Source organism: Carassius auratus, chromosome 27 (assembly GCF_003368295.1).
Source record: "Carassius auratus strain Wakin chromosome 27, ASM336829v1, whole genome shotgun sequence".
Taxonomy (NCBI): domain Eukaryota; kingdom Metazoa; phylum Chordata; class Actinopteri; order Cypriniformes; family Cyprinidae; genus Carassius; species Carassius auratus.
This window is the reverse complement of record NC_039269.1, coordinates 14336090-14355723: the sequence shown is the minus strand read 5'-3', so window position 1 is coordinate 14355723 and position 19634 is coordinate 14336090. Positions and strand designations below refer to the sequence as shown.

General features: G+C 37.1%; 1 protein-coding gene across 6 annotated transcripts in view; it reads right to left on the bottom strand.

The window, feature by feature from the left end:
• Window positions 1-19634, bottom strand: part of LOC113045587 (agrin-like) — a 141155-nt gene that overhangs the window by 53204 nt on the left and 68317 nt on the right. For 5 of the 6 annotated variants that reach the window (XM_026206024.1, XM_026206025.1, XM_026206027.1 and 2 more), the window contains exons 7-9: window positions 12810-13031; window positions 7041-7241; window positions 6225-6425 (exon numbers count right to left, since the gene is read on the bottom strand). In XM_026206024.1, coding sequence (XP_026061809.1) covers window positions 6225-6425; window positions 7041-7241; window positions 12810-13031 — 624 coding nt within the window. The remainder of the gene's footprint in view (window positions 1-6224; window positions 6426-7040; window positions 7242-12809; window positions 13032-19634) is intronic. The other variant, XM_026206026.1, reaches the window with a different exon arrangement.

The window sequence follows — 19634 nt, the reverse complement described above, 5'->3', positions numbered from 1 at the left end:
TTGTCTGTGTCTACAATGAGGCTGACTTAAGACTAGCAGAGTGTGAAATTAAACAGGTGATAAATTCACCTTTACGGCCAGACATAGGGAACACTGTCATTTTTCATTACCTCCAAATAAAAGAGTGAGAGAACTCTGCCATTTATTTCTTGAGACTAATGAACATACGTATTGAAGCCAGGTCTAAACAAATGAATAAACCATCTCTGTGTAAATAAACAGCCCCTTTGGCCCCTCTGAGAAAATGTTTTACTTTGACACTTTATTTTGTATCCATGACCGCAAAATCATAGCAGCCATCACACAAATGAAGTGCAGTGTTTGAAAGCTAAATGTAAGATAGACAAAATGGTTCTGTTTTCATTACGTTAATACCCCAATCACTATTCTTCTACTGACAAAGGCGATGTGTTTTAGCCACTGTGGTGTTACATCACTAGTCTAGAGAATAAATTGACAAAGCAGGTGTCACTGGCCTCTGGGCAGGATCTACTGACCAGACACAGATCTTTGCAGCCTTTAACAGCAACTCCTCCACAGCTTACAGAGCTGGAAAGAAACGTCTGATGAGACTTGTGTGACTTTTTCTTTTCTTTTCTTTTTTTTTGTGAAACTTTTCCAGTATAAAGCTATTTTTCCAATGAATAGTGGTGTAACGTTCAGGGGTGTCGCTAGTGGGGTGAAAGGTGGTGATGATTTCAACCGACTGCCAGAGACCAGCAAGATAAACGCTCAGGACAGTTGATGGGCCACTGCTGCGTGTTGTCATGAAAGCTTATCATTTGGACATGTTTTAAAGCCTTTCAAATTTAAACATTCAAGAGACTTTAAAGCATTCAAATACAAGAAAACGTGAAGAAGTTAACTAAGTATTCACATTCTGTGTTTTGTGTGCACGAGACAGCTCAAACACTTGAATTGAGTTCTCGTTTGTGTCTTCTTTCGCTTGAACGAACAAATACACCTCACCATTTTTAAACATTCCAGAGCATAAAAACATGATATAACTTAATTCAGCACAATCATTTGAACACCTCTGATTGGCTAAAGCATTCCTAAGCTCAACAGAATCAACAGAATTATTTACATTTTGTTAGCTACAGACGTAATAGATCTAATTTGTTTGTGTAGGGGCATTTTTGTCCAATTTAGTGGCCATTTTGCTCAGAGAGGCAAAGCAGTTCTGTAAGTTACTTAATATTAACTTATTTATTCAAATGCAGTATAAAATCATAATTACATTTGCAGTCGTGCTGATACTTGAGGAAAACCATTACTCTGCGTGTGATATTGCTAAACTATATGGTATATAAAAGAAAATCATACAGGGGAGGGGAATTTTACCCCCATATCTTGCTATCACGCAGCAAAACCTGGAGTCTTAATGTGCATACAGTAGTCTAACCTATCAATGTGTGCTTCTTCTTCTTCTTTTTTTTTTTGATAAAGTGATTGAAATTCTCTGTTATGTTAGATTGCACATCATTTAAATTAAGGCCTATTTGGTGATACTATTTTCATACAGTTGAAAATTATTATTAATATTATTAGTGAGCACCCTGATAATTTTCCGAAGCAACCTCAGTGATTTGGTCTGAAACCGGACCGGGGTGTCCTTAATGTTAAAGGAAGAAAAAAAAAGAGACAAAATCGTTCACTGTTCTTGGCTTAAGTTACTTTTGTTATTTTAACAAGAATTAATCAATATTTAATATGACAGCCTCTGAACTTGGTCAATACTAATCTTAAATAAAGTATAATATTGCTTTCATAATCGAATTTGATTAATCTTATAAACGTGACACAGCATATAAGTTATCTACAGCTCTGTGTATTAAATGCATCTGAATAATTTCTATCTGAAAGCATGTGATGGAGATTTACCAGTACTATTAATCACAGAACCGGCTTTACTGGCAATCACATGTGATTTATTGTGCAGCCCTTGTTTGTTGATCACAAATTACAAAGAAGATGAGGAAAACTAGGATGCGGGGTGTATTCATAGTGCCTCCATTACTATTATCTGAGTGCAAGGAATGGTGTGCTGTGATTGGTTGAGCGGATATGTCGCATTCTGCAAAAAACGTAGACTGGCATTTGTCGTGGTTTGGAAAAAAACATGACCTTATAACTCTGCGAATATTGCAAACTAAAACTTGACTTTTCATTACCAACCAGATACAATACTGATTTTGGCAGAAACTAAATTTTTTTTTTGTAAGAATGCAGTTTATCACATTTTGGAACAAACTCTTCATATATATATATATATATATATATTAGGACCGGGACTTTAACACGTTAATTGAGATTAATTAATTACACAAAAAATAACGCGTTAACTAAGATTAATTAATTACAGAAAAAAAAAATCCCGCATTTTTAATAATCTATTTTTGCACCGCGGAACGTTTCTCACAGGATGAGTTTCGGTGGACCGATTATATTGGAGCACCAACTAGCGTTCGCATATCACCGCAGCACACATCAAGCCTCAAGTATCACCTCAACGCAAAACATATAGCAGCTAGCGTGGACTTTACACTTTATGTTAAACTATGTATTATTTTGTTGGTGCAACAGTTTATGTTGAACTCTTTATTGTTTTGGCCAAGGTTATTGAGAGTTGGACTTAGTATGTTATGGTTATGGCCTCTGAAGCAACAGAGAGATGTTTTCTAATAGTCAGGGTTTCCAATGTTCTGAATGTAATGTAACAGTATTGTGTTTTACTTAAAAAAAAAAACACTTTACAGAAGGTTCCAGCACCTATAAGCTACCTGAAATTCTGAAATGTACTATTTCTAAATTGTTTCTAAATATGCTATTGCTACACTTCATGGCAAAAATTGCACTGGTCTGCTAGACTTGGCTGAACAAAAATAAACAATATTTTGTTGCTTATATATATATATATATATATATATATATATATATATATATATATATATATATATATATATATTAGGGCCGGGACTCTATTAAAAAAATTAATCTAATTAATTAGAGGCTTTGTAATTAATTAATCGAAATTAATCGCATTTTAATCGCATATAAATATTTGATCTGAGAACAGTGAGAAGTAATTTTTTTTCACATGGATTTATAGTATACCATTGAATAATGACTGAATACATCAGCTTAAGCAACAAAATATTGTTTATTTTTGTTCAACCAAGTCTAGCAGACCAGTGCAATTTTTGCCATGAAGTGTAGCAATAGAATATTTAGAAAAAAATTAGAAATAGTACATTTCAGAAATTCAGGAAGCTTATAGGTATATATATATATATATATATATATATATATATATATATATATATATATATATATATATATATATATATAAAACATTGGAAACACTGACTATTAGAAAACATCTCTCTGTTGCTTCAGAGGCCATAACATACTAACTCCAACTCTCAATAACCTTGGCCAAAACAATAAAGAGTTCAACATAAACTGTTGCTCCAACAAAATAATACATAGTTCAACATAAAGTGTAAAGTCCACGCTAGCTGCTATATGTTTTGCATTTAGGTGATACTTGAGGCTCGATGTGCTGCTGCGGTGATATGCGAATGCTAGTTGGTGCTCCAGTATAATCGGTCCGCTGAAACTCATCCAGTGAGAAACGTTCCGCGGTGCAAAAATAAGTTATTAAAAATGCGGACATTTTTTTTCTGTAATTAATTAATCTTAGTTAACGCGTTGTTTTTTGTGTAATTAATTAATCTCAATTAACGCGTTAAAGTCCCGGCCCTAATATATATATATATATATGAAGCAGAAACAGACGAGACATTTATACTTGACGCAACTGTTTTAGACTGAAAACCAGACCATACAACTGATTTAGACGCGGGTGCCAGTGTGATGAGATGTACTAATATCAGTCTGCTCGGGCATGATTGTTTTAGGCCTGTAACTGATTGATTATTGAGGTAATAGGGAAGGGATGGCACGGTTCGCTGAAATAAAACCCAAAACGTTTCTGTTGGAGCATGCACATTCTGGCTTCCCAAACATTACAAAAACATGAGAGAAAAAAAAAAACCTGGACAAATCATTCACTCTTGTTCAACGCGAATGCTGTATTTGAGCAGTAATTTATTCCTAAAGTGAATAAATTGTAATGAAAAATAAATAAAATTAAATAGCTAAAGTAAATAGTAAGTGGAAGTGCATTTGTCGATTCTGTCATAAGCATACAGTACATCAGCAATTACACATGTTTAGGGGAATAGGGCATTATTAATATACCATGTAAGGTGGTATGTGCTAGAAATGGGTAAACCACTATCAGTGAGTCTGCCCATGGGGTGGGGGCATCGCCGTGCAAGGAAATGTCCCACATTGTCCCTCAGAAACATACCCCTTGTCCCCCCTTGGGCTTATTAGCAGGTGGTCACCCTAATATATATATATATATATATATATATATATATATATATATATATATATATATATATATATATATATATGTATATACACATACATATGTATATATATATATATGTATATATATATATATATGTATATATATATATATATATATATATATATATATATATATATATATATATATGTATATATATATATATATATATATTAGGGGTGTAACGGTTCACAAAATTCACGGTTCGGTTCGATACGATACACTGATGTCACGGTTCGGTTCGGTTCGGTTCGGTTCGATACGTTTTAGATACAGCAAAATGTAAAAACATCTCAACTTTTCAGAATGCCGCAAGCGCACCGCGGGTCATGTGACAAGAACTAACCAATCAGCTTCATCCTTTCCCGGAACAACGTTGAGAGCTCAGCCAAGATGAAGGATCAGCTGATCATAGTTGTATATGGATTGCAATTTTGAAATAAATTTAGTAGCAGAGCTACTGCAAGCGATTTTTAGAGCTGCAAATCCATTTATCCTTCGCTGAAATTTGCGCGTCTCATGGAGAGAGCACGTCATTGTTGCTTAGCAAAGACAGACGCCTCATGAGCGCTTCTGCCCAAGCGCTTTGGAAAGGAGGAGAAAGACGCGCTTAGCGTTTTCCATGCGTTTTTAGGCACGATATGTGAACGGCCCCTAAGGCGCTCGCTCACTCAGCACGCGCTGAAGGCTCGTTGCAAAATGTCGAATGCCTTTAACAGACCAGAAATATAAGATCCTAAAATAACCAACAGGTCTGGTGTTTGGGTTGGATTCCCTGTAAGCTATAGTTTCTAAATGCTGCAGGGATAGTTTGCTGCGTGCATGTTTCTCCTTTTTTTCGTCTTTTCCCAGATAGTACTGACGCAGATATTCCCGCTGGTGTTTTTTTTTTTTTTTTTTTTATTCCCGCTGGTGTACCCTGTCATGTTGCAGATGCGACATACCGTTGTTTTTTTATCCACCACTCTCTTGCCATCACCATTATAGCTTAAAGGGAATCCAAAGTGCACTCAAACACCAGACCTGTTGGTTATTGGAGGATCTTCTCATTTCTAGTCTGTTAAACGCATTGGCTATTTTGCAACGAGCCTTCAGCGCGTACTGAGTGAGCGAGCGCCTGCTGAGTAGCCTAACATAAACATATAAGATGGTGTTTTTTTCTTCTTCGGGAGAGTCAGGAGCGTTGCCTGTTACGTTGTTTGGGTTATTGGGCTACCTTGTTGAACGCATATCCTTATATTTCTCTCTCTCTCTCTCTCTCTTTTTTTTTTTTCAAATATAATTAATTAGTCCAACGAACCGTTCGGTATACATAATGCGTACCGCGTACCGAACCGAAAGCGTCGTACCGAACGTTTCAATACGAATACGCGTATCGTTACACCCCTAATATATATATATATACATATGTTTTATTTTTGCATATATTGTGAATATTTCACGTGTACAGTTAAATATTAATGGAAAAATTCAAGTAGAAAGCATAGTACCTTCTATAACTGCATCAAAATAAGAATAAAACTGCATCTCAAACACTGACACAACAGGGACCTATGCCGAAAAGACAGAGAACACAAGGCGCATACTGATGCCTGCTTTTCATGCTTCAAGTATAATGGGTCACTAAGTGCAGTCGATGAAAGGAGGTTAAATTGGCCAGGATAAACAGTTTGAAGTGAATCCATTAACTCGGCTAGCCCTGAGTCCAGCTATGAAAATCAGCAAATAACAGAGAGTTCGGCTCCTCACTTATCTTATCACATACATGAACACATAAACCCACCTTCATCACAGACGCTAGGTTTGGCCACCTCAATCTTCCTCTGCGTCTTGCAGGAGGCCAGCCGCAGCTCACAGTCGTTGCTGTAGGTGGTCCCGTCACTGCCACACACGGGTTTCACCGGCAGACCCGTGCACTGCTGACACTCACACTGGTTCTGCACGCACCGTGCTCCCCAGCTACACACAGTGCTGCCACAGGTTTCTAATCACACACAGGCAACACACGCACAAATCACAGTACAGGATAGTTGAGACACAAAGAAGTTCAAGAAACATGTTCACACCTCAATATATGTCCTCTTGAAGCTCCAAAAGCATTCACATGGGATTCTACTACATAAAAACCACCATGTAAAAAAATCATGTACCATGCATAACATGATTTGGAAAGGGTGCTAAAACAGTTTCTTGTGTTTTGACAAGAAAACTTCACTGCAAAACATTTTCTTAATCAGTATTTTGTCTCGTTTTCAAGTACCTTATAATTCAACAGTTCAAAAACACAAAACAAAACAGACTTTGCTTGAAAAGTGCACACAATATTAAAACTATCTTGAATTAAGTAAATTTTTTTAACAAAATTGTCACATTTTTTTCTTCTTGTTTGAGGCATAAATCTAAAAAAACATGGGATTTATGCATGAACAAACAAAACATTAATTCAACCTTAATTCAGGATACATCAGTAAATTGAGCTTTTACTGGAAATCAAAACAAAAATACTACAGAAAATGTTTTTTTTTGCAGCAAACGCAGACTGATGAGTGAACATGTATGAAGGTGATGGATGAATTGACTGTCGTTTTTCTGTACTCACTGCATTCTCCATGGGCCACCACTTTGAGATCCAGCTGCTTAGTGCAGGCTTCCACGTTCAGCTTGCACTCGTTCTCATACGTCACCCCATTACTGCCGCACACGGGCTGCCGTGTTTCCAAACACCCTTTAGGGCACACACACCGGCCAGTCTGAGCATCGCAGATCGCGCCAAATGAGCAGTTGGTGCAGGACTCATCTGCTGAAAAGAAAGTGTGACGTCAACAGAGCGATTCAGGCTTCAGATTCACACCATCGCTCACTAGGATCAGCCTCAGCTGCCAAGCCGCCTGTCCACTTTATAAATCTCTCTGCAAAGTCTGGGCTAAGGCATCCTTCCATCGGACAGACGGGAGCAACACTGCTCTGTTTACATGCAGTCACAGTGGAGCATCTTATAACATCTTCCATTTCAACTGATGCTGAGCTTTCGGACACAGTTACAGCCCCCATGACATGACATTCCATTTAATTAACCACACATCAATATTTACTAAGAAAGCCCTCTAATCAAGCTACAAAGCACCTTGTGATTTATTATTCTTCATTTGCATTTATTTGCTAAATCATGCAAATAATTGTATTATTAATTATATACAGAATAAATATAATTTCATTTAATTAAATATACTATACATAAATATTATATATAATTAATTACAAATTATACTTATTACAAATTATATACATATTTTCTGTACAAAATATATATTTCTAGTATATATATATATATATATATATATATATATATATATATATATATATGTATGTATGTATATATATATATACATATACATACACACACACGCACACACACACACACTGTGTGTATGTATTAGGACTGTCAATCAATTACAATTTGTAATATAATTAATTACATGATGTGGCGATTAATTACTGTAATCTAATAACAAAAATTTAACATTCAATATATATGTATATATATATAAATATGTATATATGATACATAGATTATGAAAATAAGTATATATTAATACATCTTGTTATATATGTATTTATTCATGTTCATTTTATTAAATATTAAATTATATTAAATACTATTTTTAGTTATTTATATTAAATGCATATAAAATATATTGGATATTACATTTATATATGATTAAATTTAATATATTTTACATATCAATAAATTACATACAAATGTAAGAATTTTAAATCATTATTAATATGAAAGAATTATATAAATTATATATGTATTTTTTATTATTCATGATATGGCAATTGCAATTAAATTATTAAACTGAAGATATAATTGAAGACATAAAATTGTTCTACTATTATTTATATTTTTACATATTACACAATTTATATATGGTTCAGAGAGTGTGATTAAATGATTTAGTGTGTGTGTGTTTTAGTTAATCACAGTTAACATATTAAAATGACATCCCTAGTTCTCAAATATCTTACTATGATTACCGAGAGCCCAGTTAATCAGTAAAACAAAATGTGGTTCCAACTGGGAGGGAGGGAGCATGGCCGATGACAATTACACCTCGGGGATCGCATTAGAGCAACTGCTATCACATTCAATTAGTGCTGGGGTAATAACAGCACCTGATTTAGTGTTAATGGAGATAGGTCCTCATGCATAAATCTCTCGTCTCTCTCTTCTACCAACCTGTTTATTGCACATTAATTAATAAAGTGACCTCACCTTCACTCAGGATCTGTGCTCAGTCAACCTCAGGGACCACACTCGGCCATTATATTAAAAGCAGCTGCAGCATGCTGCCCAGCAGCCGCCCAAGAAAACCTTGTCGTGACAGTCCAATGCAGGCCGATTAAACTCATTCTCATGGCTGCTGGTATTTTCCTTTATCAGCACGTGTGATAAAGGCATTTTTTTATCAGTTGCAACATGTTTCCATGCTTTCAAAGCCTCGGCAGAGGGGAGTGCAATACAGTAGATACGGCAGTCTGTTACTTAAAAACAGCCATCCAGAGCTGGACCCGAGATATGGGTATAGACAGAGGCCTTTTGGGCAGAGCTTAGCCTCATGGGAAACAAGAATTTCTGTCCATTCAGGCCCAGAAACGAAAATTGTTCCATCATTTACTCACCCTCATGTCATTCAAAACTTGAATGGCTTTCTTTCATATACTAAGAACACTAAGAACACTAAGAACATTTTGAATAATGTTTCGCTCTTTTGAATGCAGTAACAATGAATGGGAAGTAGCTTTCATGCTTCAAAAAGGACACAAAAGTACAATAAAAGCATAATAAAGGTATTAAAAAGGTTTGTACCATTTATGTTTCACATATAAAAGTCTCGATATAGCTTTGTGTAGGAAAAAGACTGAAACTTATTTTTCCTACAGAGTCACTGACAACTGAATCAGCTCATGCAAATGAATCATTCAGTTTGGATCAATTCATTGTACATTGTGTATTTTTTTTTTGTCATTACTATATATAATAGTCTTTCTACTTCAAAATTCCAACTTTAATTCAGTGGGCCCTATTTTAACAATCTAAACGCAAAGTTTAAAGCGCACGGCGCAGGTGCACTCAGGGCGTGTCCAAATCCACTTTTGGTATTTTAACGACAGAAAAACAGTTGGCGCGACCGGGCGCATGGTCTAAACGAGTTGTCCCTATTCTCTTAATGAGTAATGTGTGTTTTTTGGGGCGTAACATGCAAAAAACAATCAGAATCTCATCTTCCATTCCTTTTAAGATCCAGTTGCGCTCGTACCATGATGGATTTGCCTTTTACACTGCAGAATTTGGCAAGCGCAAAGACATATTTATATATATTTAATTAGCCTACAAAAAATCCTTATGTATTGCAATCCTTTAATTTTTTATATTTGGCATGTTTGTGTGCTGCTGTGCGTCCATGTGTTTAATAAGCAGCATGTTGTTAAATAACAAAGAAACAACTTTGAAGAAACAAGACCAGGTTTGAGTTGGTCTATGGCGCAGTCTATTTTCAGCTCCTTAAAATAGCAATGCACCTGAACACACCTCTTTTTTTTAGACCAGAAGGCCCATGGGCGCACAAATGAATGCAAATGCATTTGCTAATTAAACGACGTAGCGCTGGATGGGAAAATGCGAACGGCGCCGGACTGAAACTAGCAAACACACTTGCGCTGTGCCTTGCGTCGCATTGCGTATTGCACTTTGTCATTAATTGTGTGAATTCATTGAGTAAAAATTGTTTTAGATCAAAATTTTCTTCAGTGTAGGAAAGCTACAATGGATGTTTTCAGAATTTGTATCAGTGAATAATGATTTAAATGTTCAGAATTCACTTTCATTATAATGAAAAAGTGAATTTTCAAAAAAAAAAAAAAAAAGCGAAGTCATACGGATTTGTTGATGACAACTTTTATTTTTGGGCGAACTATTCCACTTAAGTTGATAAGTAAACTTATCTATTTTGTCGAGAGAACTGTAGGAACATTGTTAATGTCAGGTACAGAACAGCACTTTCTGTGAATAGTGGTAAAAATTCCCTGGCGATTGGTGCTTAGGCAAGGGCACCAACTTTATTAGTCTGCTCCATCTCCTCCTAGTTTTTATTTACTGCCCTCACATTCCTTCAACAGCCTTCTGATTGTTCTTCTGCTTCCAGCTCAGTGTCTGGCAGGTAACCTATATTCCCCAACTGTGGCCAGTAACATTTCAATCACCAGTAAAAAGTGCTTATTTGCTGCTGACTCGTTGGCTGTTCTTTCATTTCCTTGCATATACACATATACATATTGGTTCTCAGAGGGGCAGATATCAAATACTCCATTACAACAGCAAGCTTTCCTATAGCTGCACTTCAAGGTCAGTCGGCACTCAAATGTGAAGGAAAAAATCAGAATAATAAACAACGTCAGTCATATCTCTATCAGACTGCACATGAAATATAAAGATAAGGGCATTTATGAGTCTCCTCTCTACATGGAGTGAGGAAAATTTAATCAATTTTGGCCACAAGTACATCATGCATCCACTCATGTAAGTGCATTACTAACGACAGCGACTCACATACAAGCTTTCATGAACAAATGCACACAAACACAGCTGGGGTCTTAGTGAGGAAGAGGCTGTGGTCTGAATGGCCCTGGATAATTAACGGTGATAATAATAGAATTCACTTGTGGTGGAGAGTGTGGCTGTGTACACAGCACTAAATGAACAACGTTTCCTTCCGTATGGTTAACTGTTTGCAGCCGCTCTCTTTATTGTCTCTTTCCATTGACACCTGCTCCAGGGGGCCGGACCCATCAACATTGCTGTGATGCTGTAATGGGTTGGTTTTTAAAACTATAATGATTATTTCCAGCTGGAAAAACTAAGCCAATCCCGTTCAAGGTGGTTAAGATTGTTTATGGAATACCACACAGCTGTTTTTTAGCTGGTCAACGTGTGGTCTATCATCTCTAAATTGCTTGTCCAACATGATCTACAGGGTCTAAACCAGTCTCACAATTTCGCAGTTCAGTTGAGTAAGCAATTAGAGAAAATTGGACCAGCTTTAAAACTATCAACCACCATTTTTTGCTGAATTCGTTTTCATTTGCTTGTGTTTTTATAAATAACTAAATAAATAATTAAATACTTTCTACAAAAAAAAAAAAATGATAATAAAATATTACATTTAATAAAGCTTGAAAAATTTAATAAAAATAAATTAAATATTTACATATATAATTTACTTTCTAATTATATATGGATTATATATGGGGTACACTATGATTGATTATATATAATTAGAAATAATAAAAAACACATTTTATCTAAATTGTAATGCTTAATTTATATTTTTATTTATACTTTATATTTTTCAAGTTTATTACCTTCAATTATTTATTTTTTTTCGGATTACAAAATAATGAATTAATTTTATTTCCAAGCCTATTATTACCTTCTACACATAGAACATCAAGGTTGTCATTCCAAAAGAAATCTGCCAAGCGCATGCATTTCTAAAATCCTCTATTTCTAGTCCTGAATCAACATCAACAGTTTTAAGATTTCACAGTGTATGCACGAAAACTAGACTTTTCTGGTCCCAGCTAAACCTGTTTCTGTGGGTTAAATCTCTGTGGGTAGTTAATCTGATGTTCCAGAAGCCTGTGAGGAGAGAGATATCACTCACATATGCCATTTACTATCTGCCAACATATATAGCATGATAAATAAAGAGCAGCTGTGGCTTCTAGCGATCTGAGATTAATTCTACTGCTACCAAATGACCGCCAGCATCCATTTCAAACTCTTCACTGGAGGCATTGCCAACGCACACACATGTACTGTATAAACTGCAAACGAATGACACTTTTGTCGACACAATAGTTCCACCTCATTCTCTCTGAACTTAGAAGCGAAAGGGACAGGCTTTACAAAGGGCTCCAAAGTTTAAGTCTCCTTAATATTCCTCTCCCAAGCACAAAGACAGCCGTCAAAAATTATGCAGAAGCCTTTTGTGGAAAACACACATACAGTACACACGCGTTTGTTTGGAGGGTGAGCAGGCCTCTGCAGACTTATCTGGAGCATGCTTACAAAAGCCAGACAAAAAACCCATGACTCATGCAAACAATTACTGTGAAGGATGCTGCCCTCTTTAATTCTAACTTAAGTGCATCGTTTCAAAAAAAAGGTTGTGGAGGAGGAAAATTACAGTCCTCTCTCGAAATATTGGTGGAGTGCTTAAGTGCAGGGGGTGGACAAGGATGAAAAGCAGTGAGGGAGTGAGCGGCATCAATGTGTGAGTGTGTGTGTGTGTGTGTGTGGACTCACCACATGGTCCTTTGTGCTGCATCTGTATCTGTTTCTGAAGGGCACATCCCATGGCCTTCATCTGACATGAGCTGCTGTAAGTGTGCCCGTCGCTGCCACAAACAGGGTCTTGGTCATGTGGACACGCATCTGAGCACTCGCACACAGGCTCGCTGTTCTTAACCACACACACGGCTCCAAACTCGCAGGTCTTCTTCAGGCAGGGGCTCTCCAGGTTAAGATCTGCCCCAAAAAGCAGAGAAACAAGTTATCAATCTACTTAGATGAAGATGGGAAAAATAAAGGTAGCTAAAACCAGATGTCACTCCCCCTTCCCAGTGCTTAATCAGGTTTCACTTCACTACAAGAGTGCCAGCCGGATCCTACTTTTAAATTGTCACCATCCATGTCTCACGTTTACACCTTTGAGACACCAAAATTCTGCTATGCTTATCTCTATATAAACATTTCAGGATCTGGAGTGACTCCAGTTTTCCATTCACAGATAGTACAATAATTTAATATATTTAATAACTCTTGGGCTTTCGTACCCATAACCACTGCAGTGTGCATGTGAAATATCATTTCTCCTTTACACCTGTGAGACACCAAACTGTTGCTATGAACTCTATATCAAACATTTCAGGATCTAGAGTGACTCCAGTTTTCCTTTCACATATGGTACAATAATTTCATGGATTAATTAAATGCATTTAAATGTGGTTTTCACACCCATAGCCACTGCAGTGGGTATGTGACCAATGATTTTGTAGAAATAAAGTTTTGGACACAAAGCACAACATTTTTTCTCACCCAACATCTTGTGGTCTGAGAAAATGTTACAAACTGCTTGCTAAACAAATATGCACTCTGACTTTGCAGCTGTAAACATGCAGCCCAATCAGAACACTAACTACTCACATCTCATTTCATGCATAACTAACCAAGCATCCCTCAACTAGAGACAGAAGGCAAAAAAAAAAAAAAGAAAAGAAAAAAAGACAGACAGACATGTAAAACACAAAGCATCATCCCAGCAAAAGAGAGCTCTATTGAATAATTTAGTGCACTGGGCTACAGCACAGATATGAAATATGAACATGAAAGAGAGTAGCTGGGACTCTCAGCGATGCACAGTAGTTCCACAGTAAGTTCATTAACTGCTGCAGTTAGTAGACAGAGGGCCGAGGGACATTGGGATTGAGCACAAGCCTGGTTTTTGATGCCAAAACAGAGGGAAAGAGAAAGTAGAGAATGAGAGAGAAGTAGGTCAGTGGTGAACCAGCCTAGCTCACGGTCCTCAATGGTCTCATTTTGCTCAATAAGGAGGAAGTTTTATTAAATCAGGTAAAAAATGTATGCACAAAAAGGATGGAGAAGGATGGAAGAATCTCTAGGGGAGATTCTGTAAAAGCAATGACCTTCATTTCATTCCAAACCTGTTTAATTTTCTTTCTGCTATATAAAACAAAAAGAGATGTTGAACAAAATGTTCATGGTGCTCTTTTTCACACAATGAAGTTTGCTATATTATATTGTACAGAAATTCTTTTTTGTGTTCTACAGAAAGTCATATGAATTTGGCATGACATGAGGATGAGTAAACGTTGATATACATATATTTTTTAGATGAGCTGGTTTTATAAACAAATGCACAACATGCTGCACATTTGTATGCTTGAGCCGAGGGCTGAGAAATGTTAAGAGGAGTAAACGTGATGTGTTTGCACTTTCACACTAAGATTAAACACATGTCAGAATAAAGGGCAGCCCTTGAAGCACACTCAGTATTGTGTGATAGGTCAAATGACATTGTGACAGCAAATGTTTGCAGGTGCTTGCTGGTCGGCATATGTAAGTGTGTGTGTACAGTATACAAGACTACATGTTCTTGACTGTTTGTTTGTTAGTGTGTCTTTTGACATGAATGTACATATAAATGAGAACCCCTCCATCTTCAATGTTTGTTTTTGGAATGTGTGTCCCCTACCCGTGACACACACAGTGCTGTCACAGCAGTAATTTATTCTAAGATTAGATGCTATCGTTTCCAAGTAATATTAAAGACACTCAGATACATTTAATACTGCACACGAGCAGCTATCATACCACCTTCAGATAAATCAAATACTTCACTCTGTAAAAATTTACTTTCTTTTTCAACATGATACAAACAAATAAAGGACAAAATAATGAGATTTATTTTTTCTTGTCATTTCAAGCTTCTTGAAGTGAGAAGAGATTTGCTCTAAAACACTGTGCTGCTTAAATAGGCAGCATTTCCAAGCACACTAGTTAGGCCGTTGACACACTTGATGCATGGCGCAAGCGTCTCAGCTGTGTGTGGCGTGTCCGTTTTTAATTTTGCTCCCATGTTAACAGGTTAGAGCTTGCAGACTGCCTGCGTGAGACGCGCGGAAAACACGTGCATGCTAGAAATAGAACCGACGCCTATTTTTCACGCGACACACGAGCGTGTTGGAAGCGTTTCCAGGCAAAATAGAACACAAATACATACACAACATTTTGAACACAAATACATATTAATGCATGACACTTTGATGTTTGAAAGTCTATAGGTTGATATATTCAGATATAAATGTAATTTAAAAAATAAATTAATAATTATCGATTTTCAAATATTGCACTTGTCAAGCATAGTCTATTTTGCCGTCAATACTGTTGAGTGTGTCCTTTATAAGTAAGCTTTATATTTATGCTCAACATGAAGTATAGATATTGTTTTCGTGAAGACAAGAGCCTGGTCTTTCGGCGGCCTCCCTGTATGTCACCTACAGTAGCAGCAGCGTGTCAGGCACGATTCTGGTGTGTAAAGTCACAGAAAATGCGAAGCAGCCGCCACGCAGCAGAAACGCCATGCTCACACCAGAGCAACATGATTTAGGGGGGAAAAAAAGTCTAATTGTTATTTTTCGAATAAATTGTAATAAGATTCCCTTATGAAAATTAACTATGGTTTTATTATAGTAAAAGTGTAGTAACCATAGTAAAAGTGTACCAACCATGTTTTTTTTTTTTTTGGGGGGGGGGGGGGGGGTTGATTACAATTACAATTTGTATAACTAGTTTTACTACAAATATCATAGTTAAACTATTGGTTAGTACAGCAAAACCATGGTTAATTTGTGGTTACCATGGTTTTTTTGGTTTCATACGTAGGAAAATAAAATAAATGCCTAATGACGTTGATGAAAATAAACTTAATTTTCAGTCAGTACTAAGAAATATATAAATAAAAATAGTTCAGTATAAATAAAATCAACAAATAAAAATCAATAATTTGGCTGCAAATTTTTAAGTGCTAAGCATTTTCACGCTTAGAGAATCAGTGTTAGCAAAGCAGCATGCTAACATCAAACTGTACTGAAATTGTCGTGTGGCACTATTGCTGTGGTGCACACACTACATAGAAAGTTCTAAACTGCTTACTAACCAGATCCCCTGGAAGTTAAAATGTTCTCTAAGAAACTGATTATGTAAACAGAAGGCAGCTCATTAGGTTTAGCAATAGCAAACAGAGCTAAAGACTTAGCCTGTGCCTTAAATACTACTTAGCAAGAGTGAGACCATCAAACAGTCTCAAGGCTTTAGTGAACTGCAAGAGGCTGGGGGGAAAGATTTGAACGTAACCCTTCTCTAACCTCTTCCTGGTGCTCACTTATAGTCCTGCCTCACATCTGAAGACGGCAGCTAGGGAGAAGCGCATAACAAACACACATGAAGCACAGCGTGCATAAGGAGACCATGAGTAGTACTCCAAAGCATGTATTTCATGACAAAAAAACAAGCGGTGCCAAACACACCTCTTTTAAAACCACACATGCAACTGCTCAGCTAAGCCAATGAAAATAAAAACTGCAGTGGGGAGTATAAGCAGGTTACCTTCCCGACCACTGTGTTCCTGTGCCAATCTAAAAGTGTCCTACAGTAGAAGGTCCTCTAAGAGAATGTTTCCGGGTATTGATTTCTCTGCTGAGAACGAGAGCTTAAAATTTGTCTTGAACTGGAATGTAACTGTGTAAACAGTGGATTGGTGCCTAATTTTTTTACAGGCCTTGAAAACAGGCTTTTCCTCCAGATCTTTTCTCTCAGCGCCTCTCCATCTGTGCCCTCTAAGCACCCGGCTGGAGGACGACGAGATCAGGCTCATCAGTAAAGCCCTCATGACCTTCAAAATGCTTCAATGACCCATTTCCCAAGGCGCAGGCTCCTAAAACCCAAACCGCAGCCTTCGATAATGCTCTGTCCCAAGCCACCCTTTGTTTTCTTACAAAAATGACAGAATCGCTCTCCTTAAAAAAATGAATGCAAAAACTAGATATGAAAAGAAACGTTCACTCGTTCAGTTTCTCATTTTCAGTTTTTCGTCTCTAGGGGATGAGAAAAAAAACCTTCCAGATATAATAAGTCAAGGAAGAGAAAGTTCTCCGAGAAATAATGTTACATGCAGGCACGATTAGATACTTCATAAAAAAAGCAGCCTGGCTTTGGTTATTGAGATGGCTTGCATATTCTCTCAGAAAAAAAATGAGCCCTTTTCAGAGCCTCTTTGAAATAGTGGGCTGCCATCCCCGAGGCCTGTGCTGCAGTGCCAGTCTTCAAGGACTCCAGCTGTAGCTGGATGACAGCCATATGTCTCGACGGGACTGCCACTGGGACACAATGCATGTAAAAACGAGCGCATTTGAAGTTTTTTCAGAGGTTAACGTATGTAAAAGGAAGGAAAGCTGCATAAGTAAAAAGTAAGCGACGTTGGAAAGTGGTGGTGTACGTTAATTAGGAGCCTGCGTGAGAGCGTGAGAGTGTGTGAAAAAGCGGGTTTAATAATGAGAAGGTGTGAAGAAACAGCTGGGTAATTGCCACAATCAGGCCTGAGAATCTCCCACACCTCCAACCCCTGCGGTGTTATATAATATGCACGATTTGGCTCCGCCTCCTGCTCCACATCCACACTGCAATTTTATATTACATTATGCATTCGTTCTAGTAGCGCTTAATTACTACTGCCACTGAAACATGATGTTAAGGACTATTAGCACATAGTACAAGATTCTCCTATTGTGTTGGCTTCACTACATGCTTTATCCTGACGTGTCGCCCACCCAAGGGATACTCTAACTCACATTTCGCCACTGTTATGTGCTATTTAAAGAGCAGGTCTCTTACGCCAATGAAGATTTCTTTAACTTGGTTTGAAGGGCTGTCAGAACGCAAACAGTCAGCCAACACACACTTCAGGGGGTCCGGTAAGCTTCTTCAGCTCAGCTCTGGTGCAAACTTGGCGCACAGTGTGAACGCAGAGAATTATTCCTACGATCTGCTTTATGCACGCTCATGTATATGGAGATCTCTAGCCCTCGTATCAGGATTACAGGGCGTGCGTGAATCGTGATACAAACAGTCGCACAAGCATCTCCTCCATCTCTCCGCTCACTGGCATCTTGCCAATATGAGAGGAGTTTGCGAGTTTCGGCATGCTGTTCGTGTCTCACTTTTTGTGCGTCTGCATATCAGATGCAGTAACTTCCCCCGTCACGTCCCTCTCAGTTCTGTCTTTCTCTCTTTCGTTCCCTACCTTCCACTTCAGCTTGAGGGGAAACATTTATACGCGTGTAGGAGAAGGTGCAAGGAAAAGGGAGAGAAGAAAATATTAGCATGACACAAGCAGTAATCCCCCCAGAGGCGGTGTTTGGTTTCTGAAGGAGTACTTATCACCTAACAATGGCTTCAAGGGCATAGAAACTTTCTCCCCACGCATTAAGAATTTAACCAAGGAACTAATTCCATTGCCCTCTCCACACTGCAAGGGAGGAAACGGATGAGGTGAGACACCGTGAAACTGGACAAGCAAGAGGACTTGAGAGGAGAGAGAGAACAAGAGACCGAGAGAGGGAGAGAGAGAAGGGAGGACAAAATAAACCACACAAAATATTAGCTCGCTATCTAATGTTGGACACATTAAAAATAGCCAGGGTTGGCAAAATTCTGAATTAGGAATAGGCTTTCAATTTATGATTGGGAATTTGAATTGAACTGGCTGGCTTGAAATTTAAATTGGAATGAAAGGGAAATCAAAGTAATTTAACAAACAAATCACATAATCACTAATTTTAACATAATAGTGTTCCAGTAGCTCAATTGGTAGAGCATTGTGCTATCAAGCGCAAAGTTGGGGGTTTGATTCCCCGGGAACACAAGATAGGTAAAAAGTGATAGCCTGAATGCACTGTGAGTCGCTTTGGATAAAAGCATCTGCTAAATGCATAAATTTAAATTTAATAGCTTTATGTTTAACATAAAAAATATATTTATTATAAAACTAATTATATCTATGATAAATTATGTATACATAATATTTATAAGATTTATAAATATTATAAATTATAATAAATTAAGTGTCCTTCACCATGGTTCTTTAAAAGAAATATATAAATAATAATAATAAAATTATCACACTTTGTGTATGATAAAGTTTATTTATAAAATATATAGATTTTATATATATATATATATATATATATATATATATATATATATATATATATATATATTTGATTCAAATTGCAATTCTGCACCCAGTTTTCTACCTCAATTCAAATTCAGGAATTGAACTGGAATTTTGAAATCATTCATAATTCAGTTCTGAATGACATAGAAGCCTGAAAATGTAGCAGAGTGAAACGGATCCACAGATCCCTTCAGCAGAAGGTCGTCACACAGACAGACGATAAGACAAGCACTGCACATAGCACTCTGAACAGAGAAGAAAGGGAAGCAGAGGAGGATGAGGGAATGAGAGAAAATGAGGGGAAAGGCAGACCCGCA